General features: G+C 39.0%; 2 protein-coding genes across 2 annotated transcripts in view; one reads left to right on the plus strand and one right to left on the minus strand.

Moving 5' to 3' along the window:
- The window catches only part of GLG1 (golgi glycoprotein 1), a 118,759-nt gene that overhangs the window by 17,793 nt on the left and 81,548 nt on the right, over positions 1-19,418 (plus strand). The gene's annotated exons all lie outside the window — the stretch shown is intronic.
- LOC122421588 (60S ribosomal protein L7-like) lies at positions 1,319-11,057 on the minus strand. Its single transcript, XM_043437735.1, has 2 exons — positions 11,053-11,057; positions 1,319-2,025 (listed from the first exon to the last, which is right to left on the minus strand). The coding sequence occupies exon 2, from the start codon at positions 1,996-1,998 to the stop codon at positions 1,372-1,374; it is 627 nt and encodes a 208-aa protein (XP_043293670.1). The 5' UTR covers positions 1,999-2,025; positions 11,053-11,057; the 3' UTR covers positions 1,319-1,371.

The raw sequence follows: 19,418 nt of genomic DNA on the forward strand, positions 1-19,418 counted from the left end.
GTTTAGTTCAGTCACACATTGATGTCTGACTTTTTGAGACCCCATGGTCTGCAGCATGCCAGGCTTCCCTGTCCATCACCAGTGTCCATCGAGTCGGTGATGCCATCCAGCCATCTCATCCTCTGTCGTCCCCTTCTCCCCCTGCCTTCAGTCTTTCCCAGCATCAGGGTCTTTTCCAGTGAGTCAGTTCTTCTCATCAGGTGGCTAAAGTATTAGAGCTTCAGCATCAGTCCTTCCAGTGAATATTCAGGACTGATTTCCTTTAAGATTCGCTGGTTTGATCACCTTGCAGTCCAAGGGACTCTCAAGAGTCTTCTCCAACATTTTTATCTTATCACTATTGTTGTTAGATAGTCCTTGTAATGAATTGAATTCGATTCTGGTCAGTTGTAGCAGACAACATTTCTTCTGTATCCTCCTGAGAAAAAGGCTCACCTTCTTTAGTCCTTTGCTTGATCAGTTCTTCCTTAGAAAGAAACCCGTGTTTAGCTGGATCTAATACCTCAAAAGCATGAAGAAGGATATCTTCCAAAATTGGTCTGTATCTTTTTTCCAGTCATCACTTCAGTCATCAGTGAAATGATGAAACATGACTTTGGTCATCACTGAAAGAAAATTTTCAAATTGAATGTAACCAGTGGGGGTTCTTCTTGCATCTCTGTCCTCAGATTGGGTAGCTCTTCTTCACCAGGGGCAGCATCATAATGACTTGATAATTGTTCCGATCTCTCTGTACCTTCCCTGTGTTCCCGACTTGTTCAGTCTATGCTTTTTCTGATTCAGGGGTATTCTAATAATGCCCTTTTTCAGTTCAGGAAGTTCTTTGTATTGAAACATTCGTAAAACTCTGCAGGCATGGGATTAAATCACTTAGAAGTGTTATAAGTTTTGAAAATAAAGAATCTTGAAAGTTTGTTAATATTTTGTTCTGTGTGGCTCTTGCTATAAATGATGTGAATAATCTGTCTTGTACTTGCCATTAGAAAATCCAGTTTAAATAATTGGACCTAAATTAGAAGAGAAACTAAGACACTTTCTTGTATTACATAACTATTTCATAACAATTTGAATATCATATCATAGCATATTATGGTTGACTTTTTTCTTATTTTTAGGTACATGTTTTGTAAATTTTATTTTGTACAGAAATTATCCCTTGAAAAAGAAACTTGAAAAAAAAAAAAAAAAAGAAAAAGAAACTTGAAGTTTCTTAATGGGGTATATGATTTTAATACATTTTTCCTAATGTTGAACCAGAGTTTGTTTGTTCTTTTAGTTGGCTAAATTTATTTGCTGTAATTTTATTTCTTTATTTTTTGTTTCAATTGTTTATTAATGGACCAAATTACAAAAATAATCCTAGTAGATACCTTAGTTCATCCTTCTAATAAGCCTGTTGATCTGGTCTTCCCTGTTGCCAGCATCTCCACCTTCTACAAAATCGGTGGTCTTTTTCTTCATTCCACCTCGTGGAGAAGACAATTTAAAGGGCCACAGGAAGTTGTTTGCTTCTTTGAAACGTTTTCCAACGGTATAGATCTCATGAATCAGATCCTCCATGCAGATGATTCCGTATTTCCCAAGAGATCGAGCAATCAATGTGTTGTCTGTCAGGGCGATTCGCTTTTTGTTGATTTTGCCATAACCACGCTTGTAGATCAATTCATTTACAGACTTAAGATTTGGGTACCCCCATGCAATGGATGGCTCCACAATTCTCAGCATGTTAATTGATGCCTTGTTGAGCTTCACAAAGGTGTCATTGAAGATCTGCCGGAGGCGAAGGAGCTGCAGCACCTTTCGAACCTTCAGGCTCACACCGTTGATGCCTCTGATCCTGATGACAAATGCGGATTTGGGTTCCGCCAGTACATAGAAGTTGCCGGCTTTTCGTGCCATCCTAGCTGTTCGAATTTCACTTCTGTACATCTGCCTGTATTCCTTGTGATAATGCTTAGCTTCTTCATAAATAAGCTTCCTCCTTGCCTTTCGAAGCATCTTTTGGGCAAACTTCTTTCTCAGGAGCTTGATCTTAAGCTCTGCAAAATTCTTTCGCTTTTTCTTTTTTTTTTTTTTCTTTCACTTTTTCTTAAGGGTTTCTGGCACAGAAAGAATCTTCTTTTTCTTCTTTTCTGCACCCTCCATGGTTCCAGCCGGGAAAGAGGAAGTTGGCGCATGCGCGCTTGCTGTAGTTTTATTTTAAATTTCTGAATCTGTGAGCATTAGAATTTAAGGACAAATTTATAAAATGCAACTGCCTGAAGTTCTAATTGATAAGAATGTTACAAATAATAGTATTAATCATACCTTGTAGGAAACACCCTAAGAGTTTGTAAATGTATTGCCAAAAAACTTGGTTAATGTGTGGCATTTGTGACGCAACTAATAGTAACATTTTCAAGGTAATATTACTGGTGGAGGTCTGCAAGGAACTTAGAATGAAGAATTAGTCAGTGTTTTTCAGAGCCATGGCCAGCGAGACGTTTGCCCTGAGCAACTTGCATTATTTGTTCTTGGCATTTTGAGCTCTTCAGTGAAATGTCTGCATTAGCTTAGATTTGTTTTTAAGGAAAGTAGGAAGTCATTGAAAATTCTTGGGTAGAGAATAAAATAGTTAAGGAAATTATTTTTGTGAATGTGGAGAGAGCTTATTGAATAAGTTGTGTTTATCGTTAAACTGTGAACCACAGTGGACTAGTAGCAGTGGAGATAGCAATGGGATTGAAGGGAGACTCATTACTTAGGAGAAATTGGGAGTGCTTTTGTTCATTCATTTGCCAGATATTGGATAACTGTTATTTACTACATGTCTGAAATTTAGTGGTAGGTGCTGGGAACTTGAGGATTATTATATAGCTCACCTCCCATTCCAGAAAGGCATGGTCCTTGTTCTCATGGGGCTTACCGTCTAGTGGAGGAGATAGCCGTTAAAGAATCACAAAATAAATGGAAAATTATAGGTACGATAAAAACTTTGAAAGAGAGCTACATGTACATTTTGCTAATCAGAGAATCTGGAAATATTTTCCTGAGAAAATGATGACTGAGCTGAAGGAACAGTAGAATTTAACCAAGTGGAGAGAGGTTAAAGTCTTTAACTGTTAGGCTCCCTCCAAAATTACGTAATTCTTAGCTGGTGTTGAATTTGAAATGACAGCCAGGCATTTCAAGCAATTTCCAGTAAGAGGGTGTAAATTTGGAAATAGATCTTGAGCTGAATCTAAATTTTAGTTACTCAGTTTAAAAAAGCTATAGTTGGAGGTATGAAAATGGTTGAGCCCTCTTAAAGAATGTATAAATAGAGTATGGTTCCAAGGACTGAGCCCTGGGGAATGCTCACAATTGAGGGTTGGGAAGAGGCTTGTTGAGAGAATTAGAGGGAACAGAAGGAATGGTTGAGAGTTAAAAGAAGATTTAGAAGAGTTTTTAATTGTGGAAGCCAAGGAGGAGAATTTTAGTTGTGGGAACCGAGGAAAGGGACATTCATAAGGAGGTGGTAGTAGTCACTAGGGTAAATAGAACACAGTGAAGGTTTAATGACGAGAAAGGAGCATGGGTTTTTTGTGAAGCAGAGATAGATTCTGTAGAACCCGGAGTTTGGACTATCTGAAACTCTATTAGTCTGTTTCAGAAGTTTGATAGTGACAGGTGAGAGTATCTGGAAGAGAGGGCGTCTCAGTTAAATAAATATTTTTCAAGGTTAAGGAAATTCTTTTCAGTTTAAAGGCAAAGAGAAAGGAGCCAGTAGAAGGTGAAAGAGAGGAGATGCTGGCGAGGAAGAAGGTGACTATAAATGCTCATGAAGAATGAAAGGAGAAGGAGAATAAAATCAATTTGGTGTCAGAAAACATGATTTGTAATTTTTTGGAGAACTTAAAGGCTATAACTCTGAATTTCACAGAATTTACCAGTTACCATGAAAGTTCCTCATTTAGGTTTAACTTATGTCCCACAGAGTAAAGGTTATTTTGCTTTTCTTCTTTTTTCCTTCTGCAGAACTGTTTCCTTCTTAAGTTAAATTTCAGTGAAAGTAGATAGAGATGTTATCCCTACTGTCCAAAATAATTATGTAGTCACTTACTGAATAGTCATCATGTTGTTTAGTATATTGCAAGGTAGTTTTGAGGTGGAGCCAAACATCGGGGGCTTTGTGCCCCACAAATAATGTTTAGTCAACCTGAGTTGCCTGTAGGAAAGGAGACAAACAGTGGTATATATGCCATTCTGGAATAGATCCAGAACAGTTGGGAAAAACACCATAAGTAGCTCCTGTAAAGAATTACAGCTTTAAGAATACAAAACGTCAGGATCGCCAAGAGGGAGCCTCCTCTGTTGCGCTAGCAGTGTCTCAGGACGCCGCGCAGCGCCGGAACCCTCTCAGGCCGTCAGCCGACTGCGCGTCTGTGGTGGCCCCTGGCCCCTCAGTCTCCGGGCGTGTGCCCGCTCACAGCAGCCCGGCTGTTGCAGGCCCGCGAGCCCAGTGCCTCTTGGAGTGCTCAGTGAGTCCCGGATGAAGAGAGAAAGTAGCATTATATTGGCTATGAGTAATTAGAAACTTAATTGTTTTAAGCTTCTCTGTACTAATGCAAACAAGGAGTATCTGATTTTTGTACTGTTTGTTTTCAACCTTGGCATCTACCAAACTGCTTGTTTTTTTGTTGTACCAGTTCAATGTACAAGTTCAAAAACAACCCCAAACTGTGCCATCCACTTTTCCCCAGTTTTTATTGTGGTAAAATATACATAACATAGAATTTACCACTTAAAACATTTTTTTTAGATCTGCAGTTCAAAATGAATTAAGTGTCTTCACATTCTGAAACCATCACCAGTGTCTGTCTCCAGAACTTTTCATCATCCAAGTGACGCTGCAGCTGTTAAACACTAACTATCCACTCTCCCTCTCCCCAGCCCCTGCACCCCCATTCTGTTTTCTGTCTCTGAATTTGACTCCTCTAGTACCTTGTATAAGTGGAGTCATACAGTATTTGCGGAGAAGGCACCCCACTCCAGTGCTCTTGCCTGGAAAATCTCATGGGCAGAGGAGCCTGGTAGGCTGCAGTCCATGGGGTCGCTGACAGTCGGACACGACTCAGCGACTTCATTTTCACTTTTCACTTTCGTGCATTGGAGAAGGACATGGCAACCCACTCCAATGTTCTTGCCTGGAGAATCCCAGGGATGGGGGAGCCTGGTGGGCTGCCGTCTATGGGGTCGCACAGAGTCAGACATGACTGAAGTGACTTAGCAGCAGCAGCAGCATACAGTATTTGTCCTTTTGTGTCTGGCCTATTTCACTTAGTGTTTTCAAGTTTCATTCATGTTGTAGCATGTGTCAAAATTGCCCTTTTTAAAGCTGAATAATATTTGTATGTCCAGACGATGTTTTATTTATCCATTCAGCCATCAATCAACTTGAATTGCTTCCACCTTTTGGCTCTTGTGAATAATGCTGCAATGAACATAGGTTTACAAGTATCTGAGACTCTGTTTTCAGTTCTTTTGGCTTAGAATTGCTGGATCGTATGATAATTCTATTTTTTGAGGTATGGCCATACTATTTTCTGCAGCGGCTGCCACCAATTTACATTCCCATCAGCAATGGACAAAGTTCTAGTTTGTTCACATCTTCTCCCACACTTGTTTGTGTACTTGTTTATTACATTATTATTTTGGCCACATCGCAGATCTTATGGGATCCTGGTTCCTCCACCAGGCTTGTACCTGGGCCGCAGCAGTGAAAGTGAGTCCTAACCACCGGATCACCAGAGACTTTCCTATTTTTTAATTTTTAAAATTATACATAAATATATATATGTGTGTGTTTGTGTGTGTGTGTGTGTATTTTGCCATGCTGTGCAGCATGTGGGGTCTTAGTTCCCTGAGCAGGGGTTGAACCCACATTCTCTGCATTGTAAGTATGGAGTCTTAACCACTGAACCTCCAGGGAAGTCCTAAAAATAATATTCTAATGGATGTGAAGTGATATTGTGCTTTTGATTTACATTTCCCTGATTTTTCACTGATGTTGAGCATCTTCATGTGCTTATTGGCCATTTGTATTCCGCCTTTGGAGAAATGTCTACTCAAGTCCTTTGGCCTTTTTTTAGTCAGGTTGCATTTTGTTGTTGAATTGTAGGAGTTCTTTATGAATTCCCAATATTAAACTCATGTCAGGTTAGCAGACATTTTCTCCTATCACATGGGTTGCTTTTTCACTCTGTCAGTTGTGTCCTTTGATGCACAGAAGTTTTTTATTTCGATGAAGTGTTGTTTATCTATTTTTTTCTTTCATTTGTACTTTTGCCGACATATCCAAGAAATCTTTGCCAAATTCCACATCGCAAAGTATTTCCCCTATGCTTTCTTTTAAGAGTTTTATAGTTTTAGCTCTTAAATTTAGGTCTCTGCTCCATTTTGAGTTAATTTTGTACATGCTGTAGGATAAGGGATCCAACTTTAGTCTTTTGCGTGAGGATGTTAAATTTTTCCAACATTATGTGTTGAAAGGCTGTCCTTTTCCCGTTGAATGATCTTGGTACCCTTGTTGAAAACCATTTGACCAAATATGCTAAGGTTCATTTCTGTGCACACCAGTGTGATTGTCAATAACAGTTTCTGGGCTTCTGCTCCTGGGCTTTAGCTTCCAGTAAACTGTGGTTTCCTGTTTTCACCACCTCCAGTTTTGGGACAGGGGTTTGCCCTGTGACTTCAGGTCTGGTGGATTTCAGAAGAGTTGTTGATTTTCAGTTTGTTCAGCTTTTTTCTCATTGTGAGGATGGGAATGATGATTTCCAGGCTCTCTCCCTGTCAGACCAGAAACCAGAAGTTTTCTAGGCTCATCTTGTACTTTTTCAGTCCCAGACCTGGAATCAACCACTTCTGTAAGGAACTTTTGTTTCTTTTTTTGGGGAGAATGGTCTTTAGAAGCCAAGGTCTGGATGCTGGATGTGCTCATTGCTACTCAGCTGTCACTGCTTCAGCAGACAGAGCCAGAGGATGTGTGTGTGCATTTATATACATGCATGCGTATAGATGTATGCACACACATGTACACAGAGGTATATGTATGCGCACACATGTGTGTATACAGACATCTCTTCATGTCTATGTGTACATACATAAGTCAACACATTCAAAGTTGATTTAGATTCATATTGATGCCTTCTGTACCACAAGGTTCATTTTAGCTTTTTCCCTTTCCATATTTATAATTCCCTTTTATGACAGTGTAAAACTTAGTTCTTTCTACAAATTATTTGATTGCTGAATCATATAAGACACTGAAATAGTTTCAGAATGCTAAAACTATGTCATTATGAGAAAGCAAACCCACTAACCAGGGTTCAGTATTTGTTTGTAGCTCTTTTTGTCATTGGACTGAAGCTATAAAGTCAAAAATCAGTGTTCATAAGCAACCCAAGTGAATCCTCCCTCCTCCGTTTCCCTTCTCCTATGGTTATGCTAGTTCATTTGAAATCCAGTTAGGTTCATTTGCTTTTCTTTGGATTGCATTTTTGCCTCCCCTCATTCTTATTTTTAAAATTTTGAGTCAGTAAAAACATGGTTCTAGAATTGCTTCCCTGCTACACCTTGTACCCCATTCGCATCCTCCCACCCTTTCCTTCCCATTGCTGGAGTAGCCAGTCTCAGTTTTTAGTTTATACTTTGTATATATCAATTCATAGCAGTCTTCCTTAGTTTATTCAGCCACTCTCCTGTGCTTGAGTGTTTCTTTCCTGGACTTTGCGGTTATAAGCAATACTGCAGTGAATAGTCTTGTACTTAGGTAGTTTCAGCTTCCCAGGTGGCACAGTGGTAATCCGCCTGCCAGTGCAGGAGACACAGGTTTGATCCCTGGGTCAGGAAGGTCGCCTGGAGAGGGAAAGGACAACCTGCTCCAGTATTCTTCCCTGGAAAGTTCCATGGAGAGGAGCCTGTTGGGCTACAGTCCACGGGGTCGCAAAGAGTTGGCTGAGGGACTCAGCACACACACATACGTCGTTTCTTATTGTTGGAGATAATATTCCTGCAAGTGCAGTATTGTTGGCTTTTGTTGTTGCACCAACAGCATATAAGTTCAAAACAAACTAAACATCTCTGAAGTTTTGTACATTTTGTTGTTCACAAACATTAGTTGATCTCTTCAAAAATCTCTTAATAAAGGACTTGCCAGGTACTACTACAGGGTGATGTGACCTGACAGAAAAATCTCTCGCCTAACTGAATTGTTCTACAAGTGAGCATGGTAAAGTAAAACAGGAAACATCTCCTTATCTCAGATTGGTTAGCTGCTTGCTTCTAAGTCACAAAACATTGTATATGCTTCATAATTATTTTTCTTAATTAGTAATTCTTAGTTGGAATTTTTTGGAAAAGATTATATCATGTACATCTCTGCAAATGATGTGAATGAAGTACAGGCCTGTCACTCGTTAGAAAAAAGAGCTAAACAAAATTTATTAACTGTACTTATAATTTGACAAAATGGTCCCTGATTAAAAAACAAACAGAAACCTCATTGAATTTATTCTTAGTGTGGTTTGCTTCTCATGGACTTCCTATGATGAACGGTTGCTTTTCTCTTACCCCACCCTTGGATCTCTCATTTTCCTGGTAGCCCAGAAAAACCTCACTGGGATTTGTTCTTTTTTTTTTTTTTTTTTTTTGGCTGCACCATGCAGCATGTGGGCTCTTGGTTCCCTGACCGAGGATCAAGCCCGTGTCCCCTGCTTTGGGAGAATGGAGTCTTAACCACTGGGCCACCAGGGAAGTCCCTGGGATTTGTTCTTGATCCCATTTAAAGCAACGTTTTCAATTTAGTTGTTTGATTTAGCATCTTTATAGCTTTTTAGGATTTACATACTTGTTTGGAACAGTGGTGCAGCATAAGATTCAACTATTCTGGAAGATCTCTTGAGTTTTTAAAACAATTTATGCATTTGCTATCTCAAACCTGGTATAGTATTGCTATTCAGCATTCCTGGGGCAGCCTCGAATACTCTGATTTAGGATACCAACTCATTTATGTGGATTATTAAGACCTGTGCTGTGCTGTTTGCTTATTGCTCAGTTGTGACCAACTCTTTGTGACCACATGGACTGTAGCCCACCCACCAGGTTCCTCTGTCCTTAGGAATTCTCCAGGCAAGAACACTGGAGTGGGTTGCCATTTGCTCCGCCAGGGGATCTTCGCAACCCAGGGATCGAACCCAGGTCTCCCGTCATTGCAGGCAGATTCTTTACCATCTCAGCCACCTGGGAAGCCCTTATTAAGGGCTGGCTCTTCAATGCAGAACTTTCAGGACACATTTACCTGTTTTCAGCTAGTTAAAGATAACTGAAATGCCTCCTTAGACTATGTTATCTTGGAAAAACATTGTTTTAGAGATCTTTTCGTAAATCTTGTCTTAGCTGGATGATTCAGGATAATCCCTGCAAACAGTATTTTGGGGGAGTTAAAGCAGTACCAGCATCTCTGGACCGGATAGCTTTCTGTGTATCCCGAAGCACAGCAGAGTAGAATAGGAGTGCATCTCCAGAAAGCTCTCCCCTGCTTGCATCGATGCCTGTGTCCTGGCAGGCATGCGCATTTTGTTTCTTCCCCTTCTTTTTTTATTCAGTAGTACATACAGAGTTTTAATATATAAAAATTAAGATCAGAGTACAACCAAGTTTATAATGTAGAACTGTTAAATCCTATTTTAGCTTTCCCTACTTTGAACTGTTTTTAGTTCTTGTATTCTTGTATTTATCTGATTTTTAATTAGAATACCTAGGTTCTTTTTTTGTTAGACGTTGTCTATTGATTTCTTACAAACGACTTATATTTAGTTCTCATAAAACACAACTGTATTTGCTCTGAAGCTGGACTTTGTAGAGCGTGGACTCCTGCAGAGCAGACTGTGCTGCGCCACAGACAGGACCCATGCGAGGCAGTGGCTTTGGGATTGCGGCATTATTTGGCCAAGTCCTGCGGAAAGCTTTTACCTACTCTAGTGAGATCAATTTTGGTCTATTTCCTTCTTGTCTCAGGCTCATTTATCAATCCTGAGTAATCAACAAACAGTTTTTTAAAAAAGAGATCAAATTCATTGCTGCTTAGGTCTGATTAGTTAAAAACAAACAAACAAAAACCAAACGAAATGAAAAGAACCTACAAAGCCCCACAAAATTATGTCTTACTCATTTTTTTTTAGCTTTAACAGAGAATGGGGAGCAAGTTTAGGTCATGGCTATAAGAATGTTTTAGTGTGAGGTCAGAATACTTCAAGCAAATTATTGATTCTCCCCTTTGTGTTTTATAATGTTCACTTTTGTTTTTCTGTTATGGATTACAGTCTTTTAGAAAGCTATGCTTCTTTTGCATTTCTGGGTCCACAGTCATGGCCAGTATTAACTCTGCAGAGTTCTTTTGTTAAAAGACATTTTTAGAACCTGCTTTTTGGTGTTGATTTCCTTTGTGATTCAAACAGTATCAGGATAGATTTACTTGTGTGGGTCTGGTTCTTAAATTTGGAAAAGTTTTACCTGTTGAAAAAAAATTGCACAATGTGAAAGTTGGGAGTTAAATTTTAACTTACTTGGTAGGCAAAATGAGGGCTGCTGCCTGGGAGACAGCGTTTCAGATAGCTCTGAGAAACCCCTCCGAGGAGGCGAGGGGAGGAGCTAGGATATATAGGAGTTCTGCAACAAAAGGCAGGCGGAACAGTAAAAGGTTACTGCTAAAAAAAGAAGCCAGATAGTCAAGTTTAGGAATTCAGTGCTTTTCTATGTATGGGAAGATGAGAGTCTGGGCTCACTGATCGTTCCTTTGATATGCACCTCACCACGCTGGGGCCAGGATCTGTGTTTTCATTTGCTGAGTTTCCTTGGGGCTCACCTTAGGGAGTGACTGCAGTCTGATGGCTCTCAGAGGGCAGGTACCCTTTTTCCTTCCTGAGTTTCCTCAGGGCTCAGCAGCTCATGCTGATGACTTTGACATCTTTGTTTACTGATATGGCAGGACATACATACTTCATTTCTTGAACTATTCCATTTCTTATACTCTACATAGGAAGAGCTTAGGGTACACGTCTGGATCATTTGACAGACATCTCCTGAATTGGCATCCAGTTTCTAAGTTTCTCTTAATAGCTACTGAAAACACTATTTGTATAAAACTCAGCAGTAAATTTATTTACCCTTTGATAAGCTGGTATATTAGGCAGCACAAATACAAAAACTCTTGCCTTAGGCTTAGCTTTTTAGTAGTCCTGGAGACTTAATTCTCCTTCTTGATGGTTATCAGAACCTCCGTAGGCTTTGGTATCAGCAAAAGAAAACTAGGATGATCCTTTGAAAGTTATTTTTGTGTGTTTATATTGAAGCCCAGGTTTATGGAGAGTAGGGTCCCATGTATAAAGTATGATAAGTCATTGGAAAAAAATGATTTGCCCTCAGTAAGATCTTAATGTCTGTTTTTCTAAATTAGAATCAGTACATGACTTCCTCCAAAAAATAAAAATAGAATATGTCTTCAGGTACTCATTCAGGATCATGAGTAAACCTTGTCAAAGTTTACATTTTAAGTGAAAAATGTAACCTTCAGTAAGGTTCTTTGCTTTTTCGGCTTAGCAGGTCTTGTTAAAGCATTACCAAATAGCTATTAAATTAAGATCTAGAGTAGATTAGTTCTCTAATTTCTTCACAGCCTTGTCTTTTGAAGCACCTATTCATGCTCATTAGTATCTTAGACTGAAGATTGCAAACTACAGCCCGTGGCCCAAATCCAGCCCACAACCTGGTTTTGTGTCTCTGGAGGTAAGAGTTGTCTTTCCAGTTTTCAAAAGGTTAAAAGAAGACACTACACGATTGTGGAGGTTGTTTGTACAGCAAAACCTCAAATACTGTGTGTCTCTTCACAGAACATGCAGAACGTTTTCTCATTGTTCAGTATATCACGTGTGTATTACTCTGTGCATTTATTTTTGGCTGTGCAGGGTCTCTGTTGCCGAACTCAGGCTGTCTAGCTGTGGCCAGCGGGGGCCCAGTAGTCTTTGCCTACTTCATAGAGTGTGTTATTTCTTTGAGGCTGTATTTTGATGTTAAATTGGGTGGTGTGGTTGGTTTGGTTGGCAGTTTGAATAGAAAAGTTTTAAAGAATTTTAGAAGAAAAAAATTTGGTTATAATGCTTTGTCACTTATCATATTTTATTGAATCTAAAACATATTTTTCACCTTAACATTTAGAAAATACTTTTATTTATTTATTTGGCTGTGCTGGGTCTTAGTTGCACCATGCGGGCTCTTTTGGTTGTGTTTCGTGGAGCCTGGTTCCCTGACCAGGGATTGAACCCCGGCTCTCTGTATTGGAGTCTTAGCCACTGGGCCACCAGGGAAGTTCCTTACCTTAACGTTTTGGAAATCACATGTATCTTAAATTTTATGACAAAATTATAGTTGGCAGTGGCCCCCCCCCCAGTGGTAAATAAAATAATAAAATCAATAAAGCATGGTTCATCTATTCTATTCATTTACATTATTTGTTAGGTGCACTGTTTTCTTGTTCCTTATATTGATTCCACCCCTTCTTATTTGGATATTGCAGCCAAACTCATTATTTTGGAAATCTTTAATCCTTTAAAGATTGAAGATCTAAAATCCTTTAAAGGATTTATTTGGGGGTTTATTTTAATTCTGAGATTTGTAATTTAAGTTAGACAATAAGTGTGCATGCGTGCTCAGTCGTGTCCCACTCTTTGTGACCTCATGGACTGTAGCCTGCCACTCTCCTCTTGCCATGGGTTTTTCCAGGCAGTAATACTGGAGTGAGTTGTCATTTCCTTCTCCAGGGGATCTTCCCGTCCCAGATATCGAACCCACCTCTCTTGCATTGGCAGGCAGATTCTTTCGCACTGTACCAACTAGGAAGATAATAAGCACCATCATCCATATTTAGTAACAGAACAATTTAAGAAAATGAGCAGTTAACAGTTTGAGTAGCCCAGTATCCTGATTTGCTGCTGTCTGTTAACAAATGGCCTGCAGCCTGGTCTTCTGTGTTGGTTACAATTTTGCTGAATATACTGTAGAATATACTGTAGAATAACCAGAAAACCAATTTAGCTTTAGCCTGACTTGAGGTTTTCTTGGGTGTTTGCAGCTGAGAAGTACCTGTGAGTTCATAGTAGTATTCTGTTGATGGGAAATGTTGAATAATTAGAAATTATATACTAATTGTTATTTAGGCCTTTTTACATCCAAAAGTAAGCCACTTTGTATTACAGAGACAATACATTTTTTAAAACCTTAAATGTTAGTGCAGAGTCACAAGTCAGTAACTTCAAAAAAGGCAAGCCAAGTAAAAAGGGGAGGAAGGTGGGGATTAATGCCAACAATAAATATACAGACGTAAGCTTTTTAATTTGTCAGTGATTCTAAACCCTAGTTGTACCTAGGATGATTTTTAAAAAATACCCAGAAGTCTCACATAAATAAATCATAATGTTTGGAATTGGTTGCTGGCAAGGATACTATTACTATGTATTATAGAAGCAAAATTGTTATAGATTTACCTGTAGTGCTTTGTTTCCTCCTCAGTACTTCTTACATCTCTAAGGTTCCGTCTAGGACCACTTTCCTTCTGCCTACATTTTAAAAAAAATATCTTCTAGTGAGAGTCTCCTGCTGACCAGCTGTCAGGTTTTGTTTGTTTAGAAATGTCTTTATTCTCCTACTCTTAAAAGATATTTTTGCTGGGTCTAGGTATCAATTATCTATTTCTGATATGTCTGAATGCCGAATTCCAAAGAATAGCAAGGAGAGATAAGAAAGCCTTCCTAAGTGATAAATGCAAAGAATTAGAGGAAAACAATAGAATGGGAAAGACTAGAGATCTCTTCATGAAAATTAGAGATACTAAGGGAATATTTCATGCAAAGATGGGCTCAATAAAGAACAGAAACAGTATTAACCTAACTGAAGCAAAAGATACTAAGAAGAGGTGGCAAGAATACACAGAAGAACTATACAAAAAAGATCTTCATGACCCAGATAATCACGATGGTGTGATCACTCACCTAGAGCCATCCTGGAGTGTGAAGTCAAGTGGGCCTTAGGAAGCATCACTATGAACAAAGCTAGTGGAGGTGATGGAATTCCAGTTGAGCTATTTCAAATCCTAAAAGATGATGCTGTAAAAGTGCTGCACTCAATATGCCAGCAAATTTGGAAAACTCAGCAGTGGCCTCAGGACTGGAAAAGGTCAGTTTTCATCCAATCCCAAAGAAAGGCAATGCCAAAGAATGTTCAAACTACTGCACAATTGCACTCATCTCACACGCTGGTAAAGTAATGCTCAAAATTCCCTAAGCCAGGCTTCAGCAATACATGAACCGTGAACTTCCAGATGTTCAAGCTGGTTTTAGAAAAGGCAGAGGAACCAGAGATCAAACTGCCAACATCCATTTGATCATAGAAAAAGCAAGAAAGTTCCAGGAAAACATCACTTCTGCTTCTTTGACTATGCCAAAACTTTTGACTGTGTGGATCACAACAAACTGAAAAATTCTTTAAGAGATGGGAATACCAGACCACCTGACCTGCCTCCTGAGAAATCTGTATGCAGGTAAAGAAGCAACAGTTAGAACCAGATATGGAGCAACGGACTGGTTCCAAATTGGGAAAGGAGTACGTCAAGGCTCTATATTGTCACCCTGCTTATTTAACTTATATGCAGAGTACTTAATGCAAAATGCTGGGTTAGATGAATCACAAGCTGGAATCAAGATTGCAGGGAGAATTATTAATAACCTCAGATATGCAGATGACACCACCCTTATGGCAGAAAGTGAAGAAAAACTAAAGAGCCTCTTGATGAAAGTGAAAGGGGAGAGTGAAAAAACTGTCTTAAAACTCAACATTCAAAAGGTCATGGCATCCGGTCCCATCATTTCATGGCAAATAGATGGGAAACTGGAAACAGTGACAGACTTTATTTTCCTGGGCTCCAAAATCACTGCAGGTGGTGACTGCAGCCATGAAATTAGAAGATGCTTGCTCCTTGGAAGAAAAGCTATGGCCAACCTAAATAGCACACATATTAAAAAGCAGAGACATTACTTTGCCAACAAAGGTCCATTTAATCAAGGCTATGGTTTTTCCAGTAGTCATGTATGGATGTGAGAGTTGGACCATAAAGAAAGCTGAGCACTGAAGAATTGACGCTTTTGAACCGTGGTATTGGAGAAGACTCTTGAGAATCCCTTGTACTGCAAGGAGATCCAACCAGCCCATCCTAAAGGATTGAAGGCGGGAGAAGAAGGGGATGACAGAGGATGAGATGGTCGGATGGCATCACCAACTCGATGGACATGAGTTTGAGTAAGCTCCAGGAGTTGGTGATGGACAGGGAAGCCTGGTGTGCTGCAGTCTATGGGGTCGCAAAGAGTCGGACACAAGTGAGCAACTGAACTGAAGTGAACTGAAATATTTCATTGACCAGAGCAAGTCAGATGGCCAAGCCCGCATTCCAAAGAATGGAGAGATTAGATTCCCTCTCTTGAGGACCTGTTGTATAGCACAGCAAATTCTATACTCAGTGATCTGTGGTGACCTAAGTGGGAAGGAACTCTAAAAACGAGGGGATATATGTGTACGTGTAACTGGTTCACTGTGCTTTATAGTAGAAACTAACACAACATTGTAAACCAGCTATACTCCAATTTAAAAAAAGACAAATGAGAAGGATTTGTGGCCTTAAAAAAATCAATCGCAGTCTAGTATTTTAGCTTGGAATATTTTTTCTTGCAGCACATTTTCTTTCTACGGTTTTGGCTTTCACTGTTGCTGCTGAGCAGCTAGTTCCTATGGCTTCTTGACAGACTTTTTGTCTTTGTGTTCTCTTGTTCATTTGTGTTCTCTTGTTCAGTATAAATGAAAATGTTTTGCAACGATGAATCAGAGTCAATCCTATTTTCAACAAGTTTCAGTTCAGTTCAGTTGCTTAGTCATGTCTGACTCTTTGCGACCCCATGAATCGCAGCACGCCAGGCCTCCCTGTCCATCACCAACTCCTGGAGTTTACTCACACTCATGTCCATCGAGTCGGTGATGCCATCCAGCCATCTCATCCTCTGTCAGAGGTATCAAATTTTCAAAACTATTACATTTTCATGATGCAAGTGCAAAAAAAAAATCAGAACCAATGAGAAGTTAGAATCTATTAAAGATGTTTTTGAAATCTGGAATGGTGGATATGTTCTAGGTTTGTGATTAACAGTTGATAGGCATCTGGGTATATGTATACCTTCAAATTCAGGAAAATATAGACTAAATATTTGGGCTTATTCTGTTAAAATGTATATTAAGATTTCTAATATAATTTTTCACTTTCTGATAGAATTTTCATTTCATTCTACCCTACATTATTCATAAAATATTTTCCATAAAGTATTTAATATAAAAATGATAAATGATCATTTTTTTCTATTATTCTAAAGGTTAGGGCTTCTCTGGTGATTCAGCTGGTAAAGAATCTGTCTGCGATGTGGGAGACCTGTGTTCGATTCCTGGGTTGGGAACCTCCCTTGGAGAAGGGAATAGCTACCCACCCCAGTATTCTGGCCCGGCAAATTCCATGAACTGTATAGTCCATGGGGTCGCGAAGCATTGGACACAACTGAGTGACTAACACTTTCACCTTCATTTTCATTTGTTACCTCTTTATTGTTTTTTAGAAGATTTTTTTTAAGAGGATTTTTATCTTCCAACATTTTTAGTTGTTTATAATTTGAGGATTGTTCCAAAAAATCTAGCCTACCATTACCAGAAATGGATTATACCCCTACATATTTTTTAAAGCTTTTTTATGTATACTTGATTCAGGATACTATTGATCAAGCAGTAGCTTAATAGCTGGGAGCCATAGTTTACGAGGGGAAACGTAAGAGTCATTAAAGTCAAGTGTAGCATTTCAGTTTAAACATATACCCCTCCCCAACGAAACAAAATATTTTTATTATCTTTAGGGTTTTTGAGTTAGTCAGATATATTTGTGGCTCTAGGAAGTTGAGTGTTACCAGTGTAGAAATTCAGCCTTGGTGTGTTTTTAAAAAGTGGTTACCAAGACACTGATTGATGGCTGTTGCAGTGCCTGGATGACAGAAGATCACCCACCTCATACTCGGTGTGACATGCTTAGTGGAAACGTAACATTAAAACATTTACGGCAACCCTATTTGGAAGGTAGCTTAAGGATATTTATTTTAGGGTTCAATTTTTTTATAGTGAGTCATTTTTCTAAGCTGCCTTATATATACACAGCAAAGCAGTAGTAATTTGACATTCTCTAGTCAAAATCTACAGATGAGATGTAAAAGAATTTGATGTAATTATTTTGTTTCCTTCTACCAAAACCCACATTTTCTTCAGTTATTTTCTGTTGTATTTACAAGCTCTGTTGCTAAGGAAATAACAGTTTTTCTTGACACTTAACAAGTGCCTTTGTCTGTCACTCCTCTTTAAGAATGCGGTTTATGCGAGTTCCCTGGTCTAGTGGTTGGTGTTTTCACTGCCATGGCCTGGATTCAGTCCCTGGTTGGGGAGCTGAGACCCTGTAAACTGTACAGCATGACCAAAAAAAAAAAAGAATGTGGTTTATAGTGTTGTTCTGGACTACACAAACTAGGAATTAAGGTATTTAAATACTGTACGAAGATCAAATATTTTGGTAACTTACAGTAGGCTGTTGCTGTGAGTCTTGGGTCTTGAGGTTAGTGGTCTCAAGTTAGACATGTTTTTTCTTGAACAGCAAAGCAAATGTTTTAGAGCAGTGTGTCAGAGACTTGGGAGAAGGTAAATCAAGCTCGTGTAATGGTGAACGGATGCTTAGTCGCTGGTACTTGTGTCTCTACTCATATTGTATAAATGACGCAGGTGATAGAAGAAATAAATTAATAAATGTAGTTGTGCTGTAAAAAGTGAGACTGTTGTCCCTTACGTGATTTAACTACTGTGCGCCTTGTAACATGCTCACGCATAGTACTTGGGTTTATCATAATTAAGGTCAACACTGATATTTTCCATTTTGCATAGTGAATTATGTCTAGTTTCATTGTCACCTGAGAAAGTCACGATAAAGTCAAACTGGAATTATTCCAAGTACTGAATAATCCAGAATGCTTTGAATGACAAAATTGAGTATGTTAGTATTTACCAGGCTGTAGATCTAGAACCATTGTTATGAAAACATAAGCACGTTCTCTTCCTGCACTTGTCTTTTTGTTTATTATTTTTTGTTTTCTCTCTTGGCTTTTGCATTCTTGTAGTAGTTGTAGCAGCAATTGCTACAAACCAACGGCAGCAAAATTCTGTTTCTTGGTTGGTTTTTGTCTTTAAGGAAACAAATTTGATGACTTCTTTCCAGAGCTAATTACATGTCATCAGCTTATGGGCCTTCCAGAGAGGTAGGCATTTTCTTTGCAATAGTTGCACAAAACTCTGATTTTGTTTGTTTTGCCGTGAATCTGTCTCTGAAATCCCCTCCAGTGTTTCGGTGCCCTACAGCTGTAGCCAGGGATCTGTTAATAGAATGTATTTAATACTGAGATCTAAACTTAGTAGTTTGCCATCTGCCTGTTAAAAAACAAATGAGACTAACAAGTAAGCAGGTGAAAATTTAGTAACTCTTGTAGGCCTTGTTGAAAAATGTAATTTAGGAGGCTGACAGATCCCATTGAGATTAAATAGATAATGGGTATGAAAATGTGTCTTGTTACTTTTGGAAGATATAAGACAGAAGTTGCTGTTAATGTGCTTTGGAAGTAAACAGGCCCGTTTGCCAGAATATTAAAAAAAAAAAAAGTCTTAAAAGTACCATGTTCCTTTTTCCTATCTCCTTAAATTTCACTGGGTAACTTCATCGCGTTTAACGTATGGTGTACATAATACTACTGCATTTCTTTAAAAAAAAAAAAAGAGAGACCTTTACTGTGCTGTCATTACAACTTTAAATAAACGTGGACTAGATTTTTTTTTTTTACCATTTATTTTTATTAGTTGGAGGCTAATTACTTTACAGTATTGTAGTGGCTTTTGCCATATATTGACATGAATCAGCCATGGATTTACATGTGTTCCCCATCCCTATCCCCCCTCTCGCCTCCCTCCCCACTCCATCCCTCTGGGTCTTCCCAGTGCACCAGCCCCAAGCACTTGTCTCATGCATCCAACCTGGGCTGGTGATCTGTTTCAGCCTTGATAATATACATGTTTTGATGCTGTTCTCTCAAAACATCCCACCCTCGCCTTCTCCCACAGAGTCCAAAAGTCTATTCTGTGCATCTGTGTCTCTTTTTCTGTTTTGCATATAGGGTTATCGTTACCAACTTTCTAAATTCCATATATATGCATTAGTATACTGTATTGGTGTTTATCTT

The sequence above is a fragment of the Cervus canadensis genome, chromosome 18, assembly GCF_019320065.1.
Source record: "Cervus canadensis isolate Bull #8, Minnesota chromosome 18, ASM1932006v1, whole genome shotgun sequence".
NCBI classification, from domain to species: Eukaryota; Metazoa; Chordata; class Mammalia; order Artiodactyla; family Cervidae; genus Cervus; species Cervus canadensis.

Coding starts and splice junctions, on each gene's coding strand:
- LOC122421588 (XM_043437735.1), bottom strand. CDS start 1,998: ATGCTTCGAAAGGCAAGGAGGAAGCTTATTTATGAAGAAGCTAAGCAT.